The 17,344-nt window shown below is 44.2% G+C and overlaps 1 protein-coding gene across 1 annotated transcript in view; it reads right to left on the minus strand.

Annotated features, from left to right (window-relative positions):
• LOC124717290 (zinc finger protein 771-like) overlaps positions 1 to 17,344 on the minus strand; it is a 199,979-nt gene that overhangs the window by 153,360 nt on the left and 29,275 nt on the right. The window contains exon 3 of the mRNA XM_047244103.1: positions 11,220 to 11,288. Within this exon, the coding sequence (XP_047100059.1) occupies positions 11,220 to 11,288 (69 nt within the window). The remainder of the gene's footprint in view (positions 1 to 11,219; positions 11,289 to 17,344) is intronic.

The raw sequence follows: 17,344 nt of genomic DNA on the forward strand, positions 1-17,344 counted from the left end.
CCAAACTGAACTTCCCTGAGGTCTGCTTCTACCAGTGTTTACATTCGTCTGTAAAGAATTCGCATTAGTATTTTGCAGCCATGACTTATTAAACTGATAGTTCGGTAATTTTCACATCTGTCAACACCTGCTTTCTTTGGGATTGGAATTATTATATTCTTCTTGAAGTCTGAGGGTATATCGCCTGTCTCATACATCTTGCTCACCAGATGGTAGAGCTTTGTCATGACTGGCTCTCCCAAGGCCATCAGTAGTTCTAATGGAATGTTGTCTACTCCCAGGGCCTTGTTTCGACTCAGGTCTTTCAGTGCTCTGTCAAACTCTTCACGCAGTATCTTATCTCCCATTTCGTCTTCATCTATATCCTCTTCCATTTCTATAATATTGTCCTCAAGTACATCGCCCTTGTATAAACCCTCTATATACTCCTTCCACCTTTCTGCCTTCCCTTCTTTGCTTAGAACTGGGTTGCCATCTGAGCTCTTGATATTCATACAAGTGGTTCTCTTCTCTCCAAAGGTCTCTTTAATTTTCCTGTAGGCAGTATCTATCTTACCCCTAGTGAGACAAGCCTCTACATCCTTACATTTGTCCTCTAGCCATCCCTGCTTAGCCATTTTGCACTTCCTGTCAATCTCATTTTTGAGACGTTTGTATTCCTTTTTGCCTGCTTCATTTACTGCATTTTTATATTTTCTCCTTTCATCAATTAAATTCCATATTTCTTCTGCTACCCAAGGATTTCTATTAGCCCTCATCTTTTTACCTACTTGATCGTCTGCTGCCTTCGCTACTTCATCCCTCAGAGCTACCCATTCTTCTTCTACTGTATTTCTTTCCCCCATTCCTGTCAATTCTTCCCTTATGCTCTCCCTGAAACTCTCAACAACCTTTGGTTCTTTCAGTTTATCCAGGTCCCATCTCCTTAAATTCCCACCTTTTTGCAGTTTCTTCAGTTTCAATCTGCAGTACTTGATGTACTACTCTAATGTACTACTATAATTTTCATCATTCTTCTGTAACACCACAATTCCAAAGCTTCTCTCCTTATCTGAACTGCTTATCATCCCTGTTTCACTTCCATAGAAGAATACACTTCAGACAAATACTTTTGAAAAAGATTTCCTAGCACTTAAATTTGTACCAGTTTTAACAAATTATTCTTTCAGAAAAATTTTCCAGTTACTTCACAGTCTGCATTTTATATCCCCTCTACATCAACCATAAACAGTTACATTGCTGCCCAAACAGTGAAACTCACTGACTACTTTTAGTGTCCTGATTCCTTATCTAATTCCTTCAGCATGTCCTGATTTACTCCCTCTGTCAGAAATGTTCCTGGACAGATTTCTTTATCTGCGTTTGCACTACTAAAAAGGAACAAATGTTGTTTTTATGTTGCCTGATAGGTGTGCATCCTCGAAATGACCTTGGCCATGTTTACATGTTATCTCACTAGGTGGCAGGGTTGTGCTTAGCAACACACTGTTTGGGTTCTCGGCACATTAGTTACCGTGACACAAAGGATGTGATTGTGAGCAAGGACTGAACATTAAGTTCTGCATTAAACTCAGAAAAACTCATAGTGAATGTGGACAATGATTAAGCAAGCATATGCAGGCAAAGCACTTTCAACAAGTTGAGTTTTTTGAGTGGCACAAAAGTTTCGCGAAGGCAGAGATTCGGCACAAGACGATCCGAGAGCTGGTGTTCCATCTACAGCACGCACCGATGTAAACGTGGAGTGTGTAAGATAGTTATTGCAAGAAGATTGTCACGTAACTGTGCATGCGATATCAGAAGAATTTAAATTGAATTGTGATGTGTGTGTCATAATATTTTATCCACAGATTTAGGAAAATACGACACTCGTCCCTCACTCACTGACGGACAAACAGAAAAAGGAAATATGAAGCATTTCTGCTGAACTACTGGGCAGAGCCAGACATGAGCCCACATTTTTGTCAAAGATTATAGCTGGGGCTGAAAGTCGGTGACCAGTATGACCCTCACACGAAGTGTCAGAGTGCCGAATCGAAGGTACCGCATCACCAGCCTAAAAAAAAAGTCAAATGGCAACCTTCGAGAACGAAGACAATGTCTATCACATTCTTTGATAGTAAAGGATTAGTTCACCACGAGTACGTTCCTCCAGGTCAAACAGTGAACCAAACCTTTTATGTCTAAGTCTCGAAACGTTTGCGACAAGCAATTCAACGTCACTACCCCAATTGGTGGCATTCTCAGGACTGATTCTTACTGCGCGACAATGCGAGGCCCTACGCTGCTTTATCTCTCACCAAATATCTGGCTAAACATTCTGTTGTCGCCATCCCACACCCACCGTATTCATCCGATCTCTCACCTTCCAATTTTTTCTCGTTTGGTGAGTGAACGGGCAACTCAAAGGAAAGCTCCATACAGACATTCAGCAGACTGTGGCAAATGAACTTGCAAGCAGCACAGTTGAAAATTTCCCTGCTCGCTTCCGAGACTTCAAGAAACACTGTATAGAGAGCCAAGGAGACTATGTCAATAAACCTAGGGTCGTTAATTGGTAAGTGCAATTTTCTGTTTTAAAAAAAACCTGTCCTGAAACTTTCGTGACAAAGGGAGTAGTTTCCCTATGTTGCATTTCCCTCGATTTAGCTTTGTCGATGTCCATCTTTGCTATATCATGCACCTACATCTACCAGCACTACAGAGATGACTGGTCGTTGCAGCACCACAGGCCCCCACCAGCCTCACAACCACATACCAACACAGCAGATAATCAAAACACATTGATCCATTTATGAGTTAGCCTCTAACAGACTCTGTGGCAAGGAGTGGTACCCACATCAGCGCCAATGTAACTTAAGTTGTGATAGGCAACACTGCTTTCACAACACTATACTGCACCTGCCAATCCCATGTCCAGCACACCGCATAGGTAACTTAAGCGAATGCTCAGCAGCAGGTATGCAGTTCTACTCACGGAGCTACAACAGGGTCTACTCCTTACAACATCCAGAGTTCCAACCCCAGCACCAATCGCAAAGGATTGACACAGCCGCACTACCGACGAGCTTCTGGCAGTCGCAACCGGAGCCTTTGCCCCCACCGGCCGTGCCCTACGCTGTGCTCCTGGGGTGGTATATCCTGGCTGGTCTTCAGACTTTGTGCCAGTGTCAAGCATTTGCCTTAAGAGACAGACATTTATTCTGAACTTCGTATAATTCCTGTGTTGCGCTGTTTGTGTGGTGTCACCGCCAGACACCACACTTGCTAGTTGGTAGCCTTTAAATCGGCCGCGGTCCATTAGTATACGTCGGAACCGCGTGTCGCCACTATCAGTGATTGCAGACTGAGCGCCGCCACACAGCAGGTCTAGAGAGACTTCCTAGCACTCGCCCCAGTTATACAGCCGACTTTGCTAGCGATGGTTCACTGCCTACTTACGTTCTCTATCGCCGAGACGATAGTTTAGCATAGCCTTCAGCTACGTCATTTGCTACGACCTAGCAAGGCGCCATATTCAGTTACTATTATGAACAGATAATATTGTGAATCATGTACCGTCAAGAGCGACGATCATCATAAATGGATTAAAGTTAAGTATCAACTGGCTATGTCTGCTTTCTGAATTCTAATTCCTTGTCATGTTCCAGACCTCACGTCAGTATAGTCCTTCCCTCCTCAAGCCAGCCTGCATGAGCTAAACGCGTGCATTTCGGCCTCCAATAGTAACACGGTGTTGGCTCTTCAGCCAACCCAACAGTTTGAGACTTCCCCGACATAATAACTGCTTCAATGTCAGGTCAGATCATGTTGTGACAATATTTCAATGAGACAGCTACTCTTCATCTCCAGATGCTGATTTTATATTGTGTTGCTATCGAAACATTACCCGACGTCACCCCTGAGACTCATTGAAGCAATTCCAGTGTTTCACTTATTTACTAATTTATTTACTTATGTTTATTCATCAGAATGTTATCTCACAATGATATACAATTTTCCCAGGTAATACAATGCCGCCAATCAATAGGATATAATACACAGCATACCTGTAACAGGCTTTAACAGGATAGGACAGTTACCATACAGGGATACAACTGGTATTCGTCCATGGCCTACATTAAGGAATCAGTCCTGCATATGCCTTAGTGATACAGGAAAACCCACATCAGGATGGCCAGACAGAGCAGCTCCATCCCCCCGAATACAAGGTCAGTGTTCTAACAGCTGCACTGCCTCACTCGTTAATTCTCTATTGTGTAATGTTCCTTCATTTACACACACATTGTTTCAGGTAACTTGCGATATAAAACAGTTTCCTCTTTCAGAGCTCACACACTGAGTACACCCACTGATGACTCCTTCACTGACACTCTTGGTCACTATAATCTTGTAACTTCTTTTCGAGGTACTATCCATTCTATTCAACTGTTGTTCTAAGTCTTTTGGATCTCTGACTGAATTACAACGCCATCAGTAAACCTCAAACTTTTCGATTCTTCTTCCTGACCTTAAATTCCCTTCAAACATTTATCCCCAGTTTCCTTCACTGCTTGCTCAATGTACAGATTAATTAATATCTGGTATGGGCTACAATCCTGTCTGACTGTCTTCTGTACCACTGTTTTTCTTTTATGTCCTTCCACTATTCTATCTGCAATCTGGTTTCTGTGTAAGCTGTAAATAACCTTCCACTCCCTGTATTTTACCTCTGCTACTTCAAAATTTCAAAGACAGTGTAAAAATCTTTCTCCAAATCTACAAATGTTATAAAAAATTGTTTGCATTTCTTCATTCTGTCTTCTAAGGTCATAGTGTGGGTACGGTCTCAAGTGCTCCTATATTTCTCCAAAACATGAACTGATCTTCTCCGATGTTGGCTTCTACCAGTTTTTCACAGTTTTTCCATTCTTCTGTAAATAATTTGTGACAGTATTTTTCAAGCATGACTTGATAAACTGATAGTGTGATAATATTCACACTTGTCAGCATCTGCCTTTTCTGGGATTGGAATTACTGCCTTTTTCCGGAAATCTGAAAGTATTTCACTCATATCTCTCACACCAGGTGGAATAGTTTCACAAGGATCTCAAAAATTCTAAGCGAATGTTGTTTACTCCAGGGGCCTTTTTTCTACTTGCATCTTTCAATACCATGTCAAATTGTTCTTGCGATATCATATCTACATCTACATCATGTCTCCCAGCTCATCTTTGTTTACTTCCTCTTCCCTTTGTATAATATTCCCTTTAGTGTTCATTTCCCTTGTATAGCCCTCTATGTATTGTTTCCACCTTCCAGATTTCCATTCTCTGCTTAGTACTGGCTTGCCATCTGACTTCTTTGTCTTCATACAGCAGTTTTTTTTCCGAAAGTTTTCCTTAATTTTTTGTAGGTGCCATCTACCTTTCCCCTAGCCATGCATTACAAATAAAACACTATTTTCAAAGAAAATGCTCCTCTATGCAAAATATTAGTATACCATGAGATACAATGAAAGTCTATTTCACTTTTTCATCAAAAAAGTGTGACCATTTTTACTTTTGGCAATTTTATTTTGCTGACAGATTCCACAAACTGATGAAATTTGCCAAGTACTTTTCAATTTATCAGCTTTATACTTAGGATGTACATTATTACAAAGGCACTGCATGCAAGGGTAAAATTCTGGACCAATCATTTGCTCATCCACAGTTAAATTGTACCTTCAACTATTTAACTACCCAACATCAAATGAATATTAATCCAGAATGAGATATTCACTCTGCAGCGGAGTGTGCGCTGATACGAAACTTCCTGGCAGATTAAAACTGTGTGCCCGACCGAGACTCGAACTCGAGACCTTTGCCTTTCGCGGGCAAGTGCTCTACCATCTGAGCTACTGAAGCACGACTCACACCCGGTCCTCACAGCTTCACTTTTGCCAGTATCTTGTCTCCTACCTTCCAAACTTTACAGAAGCTCTCCTGCGAACCTTGCAGAACTAGCACTCCTGAAAGAAAGGATACTGCGGAGACATGGCTTAGCCACAGCCTGGGGGATGTTTCCAGAATGAGATTTTCACTCTGCAGCAGAGTGTGCACTGATATGAAACTTGCTGGCAGATTAAAACTGTGTGCCCGACCGAGATTCGAACTCGGGACCTTTGCCTATCATGGGCAAGTGCTCTACCATCCCGAGTTCGAGTCTCGGTCAGGCACACTGTTTTAATCTGCCAGGAAGTTTCATATCAGTGCACACTCCGCTGCAGAGTGAAAATCTCATTCTGGAAACATTCCCTAGGCTGTGGCTAAGCCATGTCTCCGCAATATCCTTTCTTTCAGGAGTGCTAGTTCTGCAAGGTTCGCAGGAGAGCTTCTGTAAAGTTTGGAAGGTAGGAGACGAGATACTGGCAGAAGTAAAGCTGTGAGGATGGGGCGTGAGTCATGCTTGGGTAGCTCAGTTGGTAGAGCACTTGCCCGTGAAAGGCAAAGGTCCCGAGTTCGAGGCTCGGTTGGGCACACAGTTTTAATCTGCCAGGAAGTTTCAAATGAATAATAATCTTTTTTCTTCTTCTCCTTCTCCCCATGTCCCATGTCAGCACAGGGTCAACATTGTCACTAACGGATTTGGCATGGTTAGCTTAAGAGGTGCCAGATATCCTCTCAATCACTACTCTGTTACCTGTTGGGAAAGAACGTATGTACCCCAACTGTTTGCGTATGAAGTTATTCACATAAAAGACGTTGAAAGTTATCTAAACTTTTGTGATTCATCTACATGAGGCCAGTCTTGTGTACCAGCCTGGTACTAACCTGGTGAGATTTGGGAAACTACTTAGAAACTGCATCCAGGCTGGGCAGTGCACTGAACTGCGTCGTTAATCTGCTGGGCAGATTTGATCCGAGGCCAGCGCACCTCCCCATCCTGGAAGTGGCACATTAGCGCGCACAGCTATTTGGGTGAGTCAATGATGAAGGGATAACCATGACACAACTGCCTTCTTAGCTCTTTGTTAATAAGCTACCTGTGTCTTTTGAACATTGGTTTGATCTCTTACATCAAAGATTAAGTTAACTAGTTTATGCAGTGAGAAAAATGTCACATATTTTAAAGTAATCAATATCCACTATATGGTGAAGTAGCAACTACCCTTTTCATGACATTGTTGCATTCCATCCTGGATTTTCCATTGTTTAATTTAGCCTGACTGCTTTTCTTACATCCTGTAATCCAGTGCTGTTTTCTTTTGATACTATTTGCTAATGCATCACTACACTCAGTGTTCATCCTACTTTTTCACCTGATACAAAATGCAATGCATGCTCTACTTAGAAGCCACACTGTATCAACCATCACGGTTGTGCACAACAGATGGCTACAAGACCACACAGATTGTTGGTGCAGCACCTCATGTCCCACATTACCCCCACCAATATCATTAATCCTATAACTTCAAATTGATCATTCTCCCTGCATCACTGTCGTGTATTCTCATGTAATTATTTCCCGCATCTTTCCTGTGCCACACAAACTCTTATCTCATTTTCCCAACCCATCCCCACCCCCACCCCACTCCTCCTCCTCCTCCTCCTCCTCCTCTCTACTGCAGTTCGCACCTACTAACTTCACCTAATCTGGTCATATCTGCCATGTCCCTTCTTCACACTTATGCACCTACAGACCACTAATCCACATTACAATCTCTTTATTTATTTTTTTTTCTTTGATCTCATTGTGAAATAGTTGGTTTTCACCTCTACTATCAGCGTAGTACCTCAAATTTCGTCTTATTTCCCCTTATTTCATCCTTTTCGTGATTTTTCCCATGTGTTTGGGTGTATTTTGCAAATTTATTATTATGTATTTTTATGAGTTTTTACCAGCACCATGGATCCTTGCTCCTTCCGTCTGCATCAATACGGATAAGCTTTCTTATCCCTAGACAGAATACAGTCCCGGACACTGTTCCTGTGTTGTTGCTTCGCTCATGGAATCCCCCAAAATGACCTTACCATCAAATTACCCATCTCTAGCTGCTACCCTTCCTTCCACAGTGACCTCCATCTGTTCAGATTCTGCCAATCCTTACCTCTCACCAACACAGTCCTGCAAAACCATATCAATCAGGCCCAAACATCCTTGCAGTACCTCCTCTCCCTCCACAAAATTCTCCTGCTATACAATCCCAAACTACTGGATTGCATAACACACATCTAAAGTCTTGCCCTACAGGAACTAGAGCAACATGCACAACAGCACCTCAAAAAACCCTCCACCCTGTTCATTTCCTACTCCTGCCTTGGACTGCCACTATCCACCACCTATACAACCTCCAACCATCCCACATGCCCCCTCAGAGCTGACAAATTCTGCAGATGTGTCAGTCCCTTCCAAAGGCCTCACCTTTTGCCCTAATTCCAAATACAATCATGCACAACTTGTTACAGACCTACTCTCCTTCTCCCAGCCCCTACAGTGGAAAAACTTTTTTGACACCAACGCTACCAATAAGACTCAACAAAATACCAACATTGAACCCTGCCTGACTCAATTCACTCCTCCATACAACCATGATCCACCCCCACTGCACCCAAATCACCTCCTGTAAACTTTCCAGAATATCTTAACCTCGAACCTTGCTTCACCATCATAATCCAAATCCATCATCATGCAAACTAACCTTACATCTGCACAAAGAACTGCAGTCCAGTACCTAGAAAATGATCCCAACTTTATAATCCTACCTGCTGACAAGAGTTCCATCAATGTTGTCTCGAACTGCAAGGATTACCTGGACGAAGGACTCCACCAGCTGTCAGATTCATCCCCTTACCAACCCTGCCAGTAACCCCACTCCAGAAATCCAGCACAATTTCCAGTCTCTCCTCAAATCCTTAGGCCCACCCCAGAAACTCTCCACAGAGTCAATTTCTCCCCTCACCCCTGCCACTCCCCGCACTCTTTCCTTCAACATGCTTCCTAAAGTCCATAAACCCAATCGCCCAGGATGCCTTATTGTGGACGGTTACTATGCCCCCACTGAGAGAATCTCTGTTCTCTTAGACCAACACCAGCCTATTACTCGCATCCTACCCTCCTATGCAAAAGATACCGACCATTTCCTTCACTGACTCTCCACAGTTCCTGTTCCTTTACCATATGGTGCCCAGCTGGTCACTACTGCATCTTTATACTAACATCCCTAATGCCTATAGCCTTCCCACTGCTGAACACAACCCTTCCCAATGCCCAACAGATTCCAAACTGACAAGCCCCTTCCTAGTCGCCTTGACCAACTATATCCTCATCCACAATTACTTCCCCTTTGAAGGCATTACCTACAAACAAATCTGGGGTACAGCTATGGGAAACTATATGGTACCATGCAATGCCAACCTATTCATTGGCCATCTAGAGGAATCATTCCTAAACACCCAGAATTCCAAACCCTTCACCTGGTTCAGATTCACCAATGATTTCTTCGTGATCTAGATCAAGGATGAGGACCCCATATCCACATTCCTCCAGAACCTCAACACCTTCTCCCCATTCACTCCACCGGGTCCTACTCTCAACACAACAAGCCACCGTCCTCAAAGTTGATCTCTATGTCAAAGATGGCTACATCACTACCTTTGTTCATATCAAACATATCAACCACCAGCAACACTTGCACTGTGACACCTGCCACCAATTCCATATTAGGAATTATCTTCCACACAACCTAGCCACCCATGGCTGTATGGCTGTCACATCTGTAGTGACAAGCAGTTCCTCTCAAAATATACCGAGGGTCTCTTTGAGGCCTTTACAGACTATAATTACCCTCTGAACATTGTACAAAAACAGATCTTCCGTGCCTTACCTACCTAGTCACCCACCACCACCACCACCACCACCACCACCACCAAAGTCCCACCATCCAGCCACAGAGGAGCATTCCCCTTGTGACTCAGTACCACCTAGGAATAACTTTCTTTGCCAGGGTTTCTACTACCTCTCATTGTACCCTGAAATGGTGAATGTCCTTCCCACTATCCTTCCCACCCCTCCTACAATGGTATTCTGCTGCCCACCAAACCTACACAATATCCTCATTCATCCCTACACAACCCCTCCTGGCAGCCCTAGCCTCATGGGTCGTATCTCTGTAATAGACATACAAGACATGTCCCATATATTCACCATCACCTACTCCAGTCAGGTCATGAACATCACCTATCCCATCAAAGGCAGAGCTATGTGTGAAATCATATAATCTACAAGTTAAGCTGCAACCACTGTGTTGTGTTCTACGCAGGCACGACAACCGACAAACTTTCTGACCACGTGAATGGCCACTGACACACTGTGGCCGAGAAACAACTGGATAACCCAGTTGCTGAGCACGCTACCCAACATGATATTCTTCATTTCAATGACTGTTTCACAGCCATATGGATCCTTCCCACCAACACCAGCTTTTCTGAACTGCACAGGTGGAAACTCTCCCTGCAATATATCCTAAGTGCCCATAACCCTCCTGTCCTCACCCTCCGTTATTCATTGTCATCCATCTAGCCCCTTCTCTGTTCCCATTTCAGCACTACACAGCCCTCTATTCTACCAATGCACCCAGTTTTTTTACTTCTCCCTTTCCACTACCCCTGCTCTCTCAGCACCCCAACCCCCCGTCTAACCTCCTGACTACACCTAGCTGCCCTACCCTCTCCAACCTCATAACCTCATCTATGCACACTCCCACTAGCAACACTTTACCATCCCCCACCTCTACCCTGCTATCCCCCCCTCCCCCTCCCACCCTTCTTATTGTGACCCGGTTACCCTTGCTGCTTGCAGTCTGGCCTTCAGCTGCCAGAGACTGTGGTCGTGATATCCGTAACACCACAAAAGACTGTGCTTATCACCTGACATGGCACCACAAAAAAGAATCAGACATCAGTCCCTATATGACACGGGGATCAAACTGCTTAGCATACTTTGAAACAATATAAAAGGAAGATGCTTTGAGGGAGCAACTTACTATTAAGTAAGCTTTTTCTTTGCACCATACTATCTGTAGAGAACTGAGATAGACTGCATTTTTGTAATTTCCAGCAAGTTATGACAAGATTTGCAACGTAAGTTCAAAACCCTAAACATACCATTCACTTTTCTGTGAAGTATAGATAAATTATCATTCCATCCCACGCAGTGCTAATATTCACAACACAAGATGAATACAAAGACGCACTCACCTCTTTATCGATGCTTAGTGGATCCTGCGCATCATTCCAATCGTCGAGCACCTCCCACTCTTGCACATCCTGAAATGGAGTGTACTGAGTTACTATTGTGCAAGTCACAGTGTCCATTAAGTGATGTTAAGATTATGACCCAACTTTGTATTCTTTCTACATTATGTAGCAAATAATATATGAAGCACCTGCTCTATGTAATTTGATGCCAATTGAGATTAATCATTTTTTTTGGGTACATATGGGGGCTACCAAATGTAAGTTTTTGTGTTAGGTTCCCAAATGAACACAAAGAAAATAAAAAGCATGCACCGCAGCATAAAGAGGGAAACGGTTGTTGCATTAAGCACAGACCTATGATTGTGTAATGAAGTATTTAGAGATGATTATCAGTTAACATGGAATTACACACAGATACTGGCAAAAGGAATGCCTTCAGCATTTTATGTTCTTAGGGTTCTATAATGTCCAGCCACACTGATGTTATCAGCTGTAAAAAGCACAGACCAGAAAGACTGCCAATCACATTCTGGAAGGCATCGGTAGAGGTGTGAAGCCATACAGACTCCAATTCCACGGCTAGCTGTGATAAGTTTATCGGCTGAGAATCCACAGCACAAACAGCCCGAATAAGGTAATTCCATAGATTCTCAACTGGGTTTAAGTCTGGGAAGATTATAGAGACCACAGGTGTACTATCTTCGAACCACACATGTACACTGTAATCTGTGTGACACAATACACTATCCTGCAGGTAGGCATCATTGTGACAAGGAAAACCTAACTGTGTGTATGTACGGATACGGTTCCTGAGGGTAGGTGCGTATGTGTGGCGATCCACTGTGGTTTCCAGAAAGACGAGATCACACAGAGAATGTCACAAAAACATTCCCTGGGCCACAATGCTCCCTTCTCCTCCCTGGACCCTTCCGATGATTGTTGCAGGGTGTTTATTCTCAGACTTTTCGCACCGTAAGTGCCAACAACCGACAATCCAATGGGCTATAAAATGTGATTCATCTGAAAAGGTCACCTGTCAACATTCTGTAGAAATCCAGATGTGGTACCAGCACGCAAATTCCAGCCTTCGTCACCAATGAATGGCAGTCGGCACGGGTTTATGAACTGAGCACTTGCTGCAGAGGCCCTTATGCGACATTGTTTGTTGGATGCTCGTTGAGGAGATGCTCTTGCTAGTTCTTTGGTTCATCTGTTACTCAATAGTTGCACATCTATTTGCCAGTACACATTTCAACAGCTTGCATTCATCAGTCATCTATGGTGCACAGTGCATCACAGCTGCCTTGGCACCGGGTTTGGACATTTATCATGCATGATGTACTTTAACATTTCACTCTTCATAGAGGGATGTTGGATTGTGTTTTCCATATGAACTAAAGGAAGGACATGGAGAGATTCAGGGGGGCACATTAGCATGTGTACGAATCTCTGATCAGTTTCCAGAGAGATTCGAGGGATGGATTAACCATTAACTGACTGATGGATTGATTGATTAGGTTTACGACACTAAATGGTGAGGCCAGCAATCTCATGATTACAAAGTTACTTGGAGGGGGCCCACTAAAAGCGCACAGATCTAGTCAGCGGGGCCAAACTATAAAATGAGGAAGTTCACACAGTAGAAGGCATAAAAGGGTAGGCCAAATCTAAAAACTGTAAAAACAGAGGGATAAAAGAGTAGTATTTGCACAGGGGAGTGGTCATCAGTCCCAGACCAACAAAACATGAAGAGAGGCCCCGACCGCAACCACCTTGCTCCAGGGGTAAAGTAAAACCTTATACCTGAAAATAAAAACCACTTTCACATATGAAACTGAGGACCAGTTCAACCATCCATGAATCGTCTGCTAATATGAAAAACAAGGAATCCAGAAGGCTAAACTTAGTACGAAGGGCCAGAAAAGGGGGACATTCCACCAAGATATGGGATACTGTCAGTTTGGCTCCACAGACTCATTGTGGGATGGCTCATTATGCAAGAGAAAATAATGGGTGAGCCTGGTATGAGCAACACACAGACAGCACAGGACAGTGGACTCCTTTCGAGAGGAGTGGAACAAAGAGCATCAAACTGCTGTAGTCTCCTCGATTGTGCAGAGTTTATAGCTGAGAGCAGTAGTGCACCAGATGTCATTTCACTTTTGGGCAGAGAGAGATTCGATGTGGATCAATGTATCTGCACCAGGAATCATGAAGGGGAATTGTGGGTACGTATCTGCCTCCTTAGCCAAATGGTCAGCCAGTTCATTCCTTGGAATGCCCACATGACTTGGAACCAAGAGAAAGATAACTGAGCAGGCAGGATGGCAGGTCACGGATAGCAGGGACCAAAAGATGATGAGAGTAACATCAGTCTGCGAGCTGCTCACTGAGTCGGTGCATACTAAAACGCTGTGGAAGGACACCTGAGTAACAAAATGCAGAACCCTGTTAATGGCCAGCAGCTCTGCTGTGAACACAATACATGATCCCAGCAGTAAATGGTGTTCCAAGCCAGTGTGAGACATGAAAGCATATCCCACCTTATCTATTGTCTTAGGACCACCAGCGTAGAAGATGGTAGCATGCTGGAACTCTGCAAGGATGGAACGTACAAGGCGCCGGAAGACCATAGGGCCGACAGAGCTTAGGAACCTGGAACAGATCGGTCCTGTCTGTGGTCTAGGTACCATCCAAGGGGAGAGGGGGAGGGGGGGTGGAAGGAAATATACAGGGTTATTACAAACGATTGAAGCGATTTCACAGCTCTACAATAACTTTATTATTTGAGATATTTTCACAATGCTTTGCACACACATACAAAAACTCAAAAAGTTTTTTTAGGCATTCACAAATGTTTGATATGTGCCCCTTTAGTGATTTGGCAGACATCAAGCCGATAATCAAGTTCCTCCCACACTCGGCGCAGCATGTCCCCATCAATGAGTTCGAAAGCATCGTTGATGCGAGCTCGCAGTTCTGGCACGTTTCTTGGTAGAGGAGGTTTAAACACTGAATCTTTCACATAACCCCACAGAGAGAAATCGCATGGGGTTAAGTTGGGAGAGCGTGGAGGCCATGACAGGAATTGCTGAACATGATCTCCACCACGACCGATCCATCGGTTTTCCAATCTCCTGTTTAAGAAGTGCCGAACATCATGATGGAAGTGCGGTGGAGCACCATCCAGTTGAAACATGAAGTCGGCGCTGTCGGTCTCCAGTTGTGGCACGAGCCAATTTTCCAACATGTCCAGATACACGTGTCCTGTAACGTTTTCTTCGCAGAGGAAAAAGGGGCCGTAAACTTTAAACCGTGAGATTGCACAAAACACGTTAACTTTTGGTGAATTGCGAATTTGCTGCACGAATGCGTGAGGATTCTCTACCGCCCAGATTCGCACATTGTGTCTGTTCACTTCACCATTAAGAAAAAATGTTGCTTCGTCACTGAAAATAAGTTTCGCACTGAACGCATCCTCTTCCATGAGCTGTTGCAACCACGCCGAAAATTCAAAGCGTTTGACTTTGTCATCGGGTGTCAGGACTTGTAGCAATTGTAAACGGTAAGGCTTCTGCTTTAGCCTTTTCCGTAAGATTTTCCAAACCGTCGGCTGTGGTACATTTAGCTCCCTGCTTGCTTTATTCGTCGACTTCCGCGGGCTACGCGTGAAACTTGCCCGCACGCGTTCAACCGTTTCTTCGCTCACTGCAGGCCGACCCGTTGATTTCCCCTTACATAGGCATCCAAAAGCTTTAAACTGCGCTTACCATCGCCGAATGGAGTTAGCAGTGGGTGGATCTTTGTTGAACTTCGTCCTGAACTGTCGTTGCACTGTTATGACTGACTGATGTGAGTGCTTTTCAAGCACGAAATACGCTTTCTCGGCTCCTGTCGCCATTTTGTCTCACTGCGCTCTCGAGTGTTCTGGCGGCAGAAACCTGAAGTGCGGCTTCAGCCGAACAAATCTTTATGAGTTTTTCTACGTATCTGTAGTGTGTCGTGACCATATGTCAATGAATGGAGCTACAGTGAATTTATGAAATCGCTTCAATCATTTGTAATAGCCCTGTATATGGGGCACATTCCAGTGAGTGGAGATGGAGATCCTGACATGAGGAAGTGAAGTGAGATGCATTCCAACTGGCGAAGCCACTGTTTTAAAAGAGGACAGCGAACACAGTTTGGTCAAGGAATCGGTGAACAGCAATTGCATAAGTAACCAGGAGTTGGATCCATCATATTTGTAGAGACAGAAACCCCACTTCTGCAAGGAGAACATCAACATGACTAGTTCGAAAGGCACTGATAGCCAAATACGCACCCCACAATGATGAACAGGGTCAAGTAGTTTCAGAGTGGAAAGAGCCACTGAGCCATAAAACTGACTACCATAATTTAGTCTTGACAAAGTCAGAGCATGGTAAAGGTGGAGAAAAGTAGAACGGTCTGCACCCCACAATGTGTGAGCTAGGAGGTGAAGATCATTAAGTTTCCACATGCATGTAGCCTTCAGGTGGTGAAAATGTGGCAGCCATGTCAGCTTATCAAAAATAAGGCCAAGAAATGGGACTGTGCTACAACATCTACGCGCTAGTTGCCTACATAAAGGTCTGGATTGGAGTGTACTGTGGGTCAATGGGAAAATGCATAATCTACGTTTTGGAGGGAGAAAACTGGAAACCATGGGAGAGGACACACAGAGGCCCGTCTGATGGTGCCCTGCATCACGATTAAAATGATGTCAGTTTGTGGGGGCACTCAACATCGAGGTCATCAGCAACCATACAATTTTGCAATCTTTCCTGTTCCAACTTGCCACTTCCTGAATTATGAGGAGGACAAAACGAACACCCAGTCGCCGGGTGGAGAAAATCCCCAATCTGGCCATTAATCGAACCAAGGACCATGTGATCCACAGGTAAAAATGCTAGCAATTAGACCACGAGCTGCCAGTGGTGCCCTGCAGCCAGCAAGATGCTACCAAGTGGTTGCTGCACCAGATCCAAAATTCATGAACATACAATGCCGGAGTAACCAGAGGCCCAACAGAGATTACAAGCCCACTGATAGCTATGAGAAAGAGTGTGACAACACAAAGGATACCATTCTCCTGAACATGAGGGGTGTTGGGTGAAGTCCCAACTCTAACCCGGAAGAGTTGACTGGTGGAATAAAAACTCGTGGATAAAAACTGGAACAGGTCCATTGAAGCCCCAGTCATGGAGGATAATTAAAATGTGATGGCACCAAGCTGTGCTGCAACAAGGTGTCTGTGGTTAGTAAAAGCCTGTCAGATTGCTGTTTCCAATCTGAGTAAATGGTCAGTTGTAAAGCATCCTTCCCAAAAGCCAGTATGATACAGGAATGAAATACCCTCAGATTTGAGCACTCACCATAATCGGAAGCTAACCATCCTCTGTAGCACTTTATGAAGTACGTTCATCGGGCTAATCTGGCGGCAGCTGTCAATAGACATTGGGTTCTTTCTGGACTTAAGGATGGGAATAACTTTACTGTCTTGCTATTGTGAGGGGAAGACACTTGTGAGCCAAATGCAGTTGTAGACCCTGAAGAGATGTTGCCTCCTGGTAACATCCAAGTGTTGGATCATCTGATTGTGGATGAATGCAGGCTGTGAAGAGATAACAGCCTGCAAAAACTCCCATTCAGTGAAGGGTTCATTATAGGGTTCAGCTTGGTGGAGGTGGAAACAGAGGGGGGGTCTGTACAACTCTGTTTCTGCCTAAGAAAGGTAGCAGGACAATAAGAGGATGCAGGTGCTGTCATGAAGTATTCTGCAAGAACCAATGGACCAGTCTGCAGAGCACCCTGGACAATTGATTGTCACTGCAGCCCAGAAGGCTACAGAGCTTGGACCAAATCTGCGATGAAGAGGCATACGATCACATGGAGGAAACGTAGCACTCCCAACACTCCATTTTACTCTGCTTAATAAGGTAGCCCCCCCCCCCCCCCAAGAACCATGGACCTTGCCATTGGTGGGGAGGCTTCGGTGCCTCAACGATACAGATAGCTGTACCGTAGGTGCAACCACAACGGAGGGGTATCAGTTGAGAGGCCAGACAAACATGTGTTCCTGAAGAGGGGCAGCAGCTTTTTCA

This window comes from Schistocerca piceifrons, chromosome 9 (assembly GCF_021461385.2).
Source record: "Schistocerca piceifrons isolate TAMUIC-IGC-003096 chromosome 9, iqSchPice1.1, whole genome shotgun sequence".
NCBI lineage: Eukaryota > Metazoa > Arthropoda > Insecta > Orthoptera > Acrididae > Schistocerca > Schistocerca piceifrons.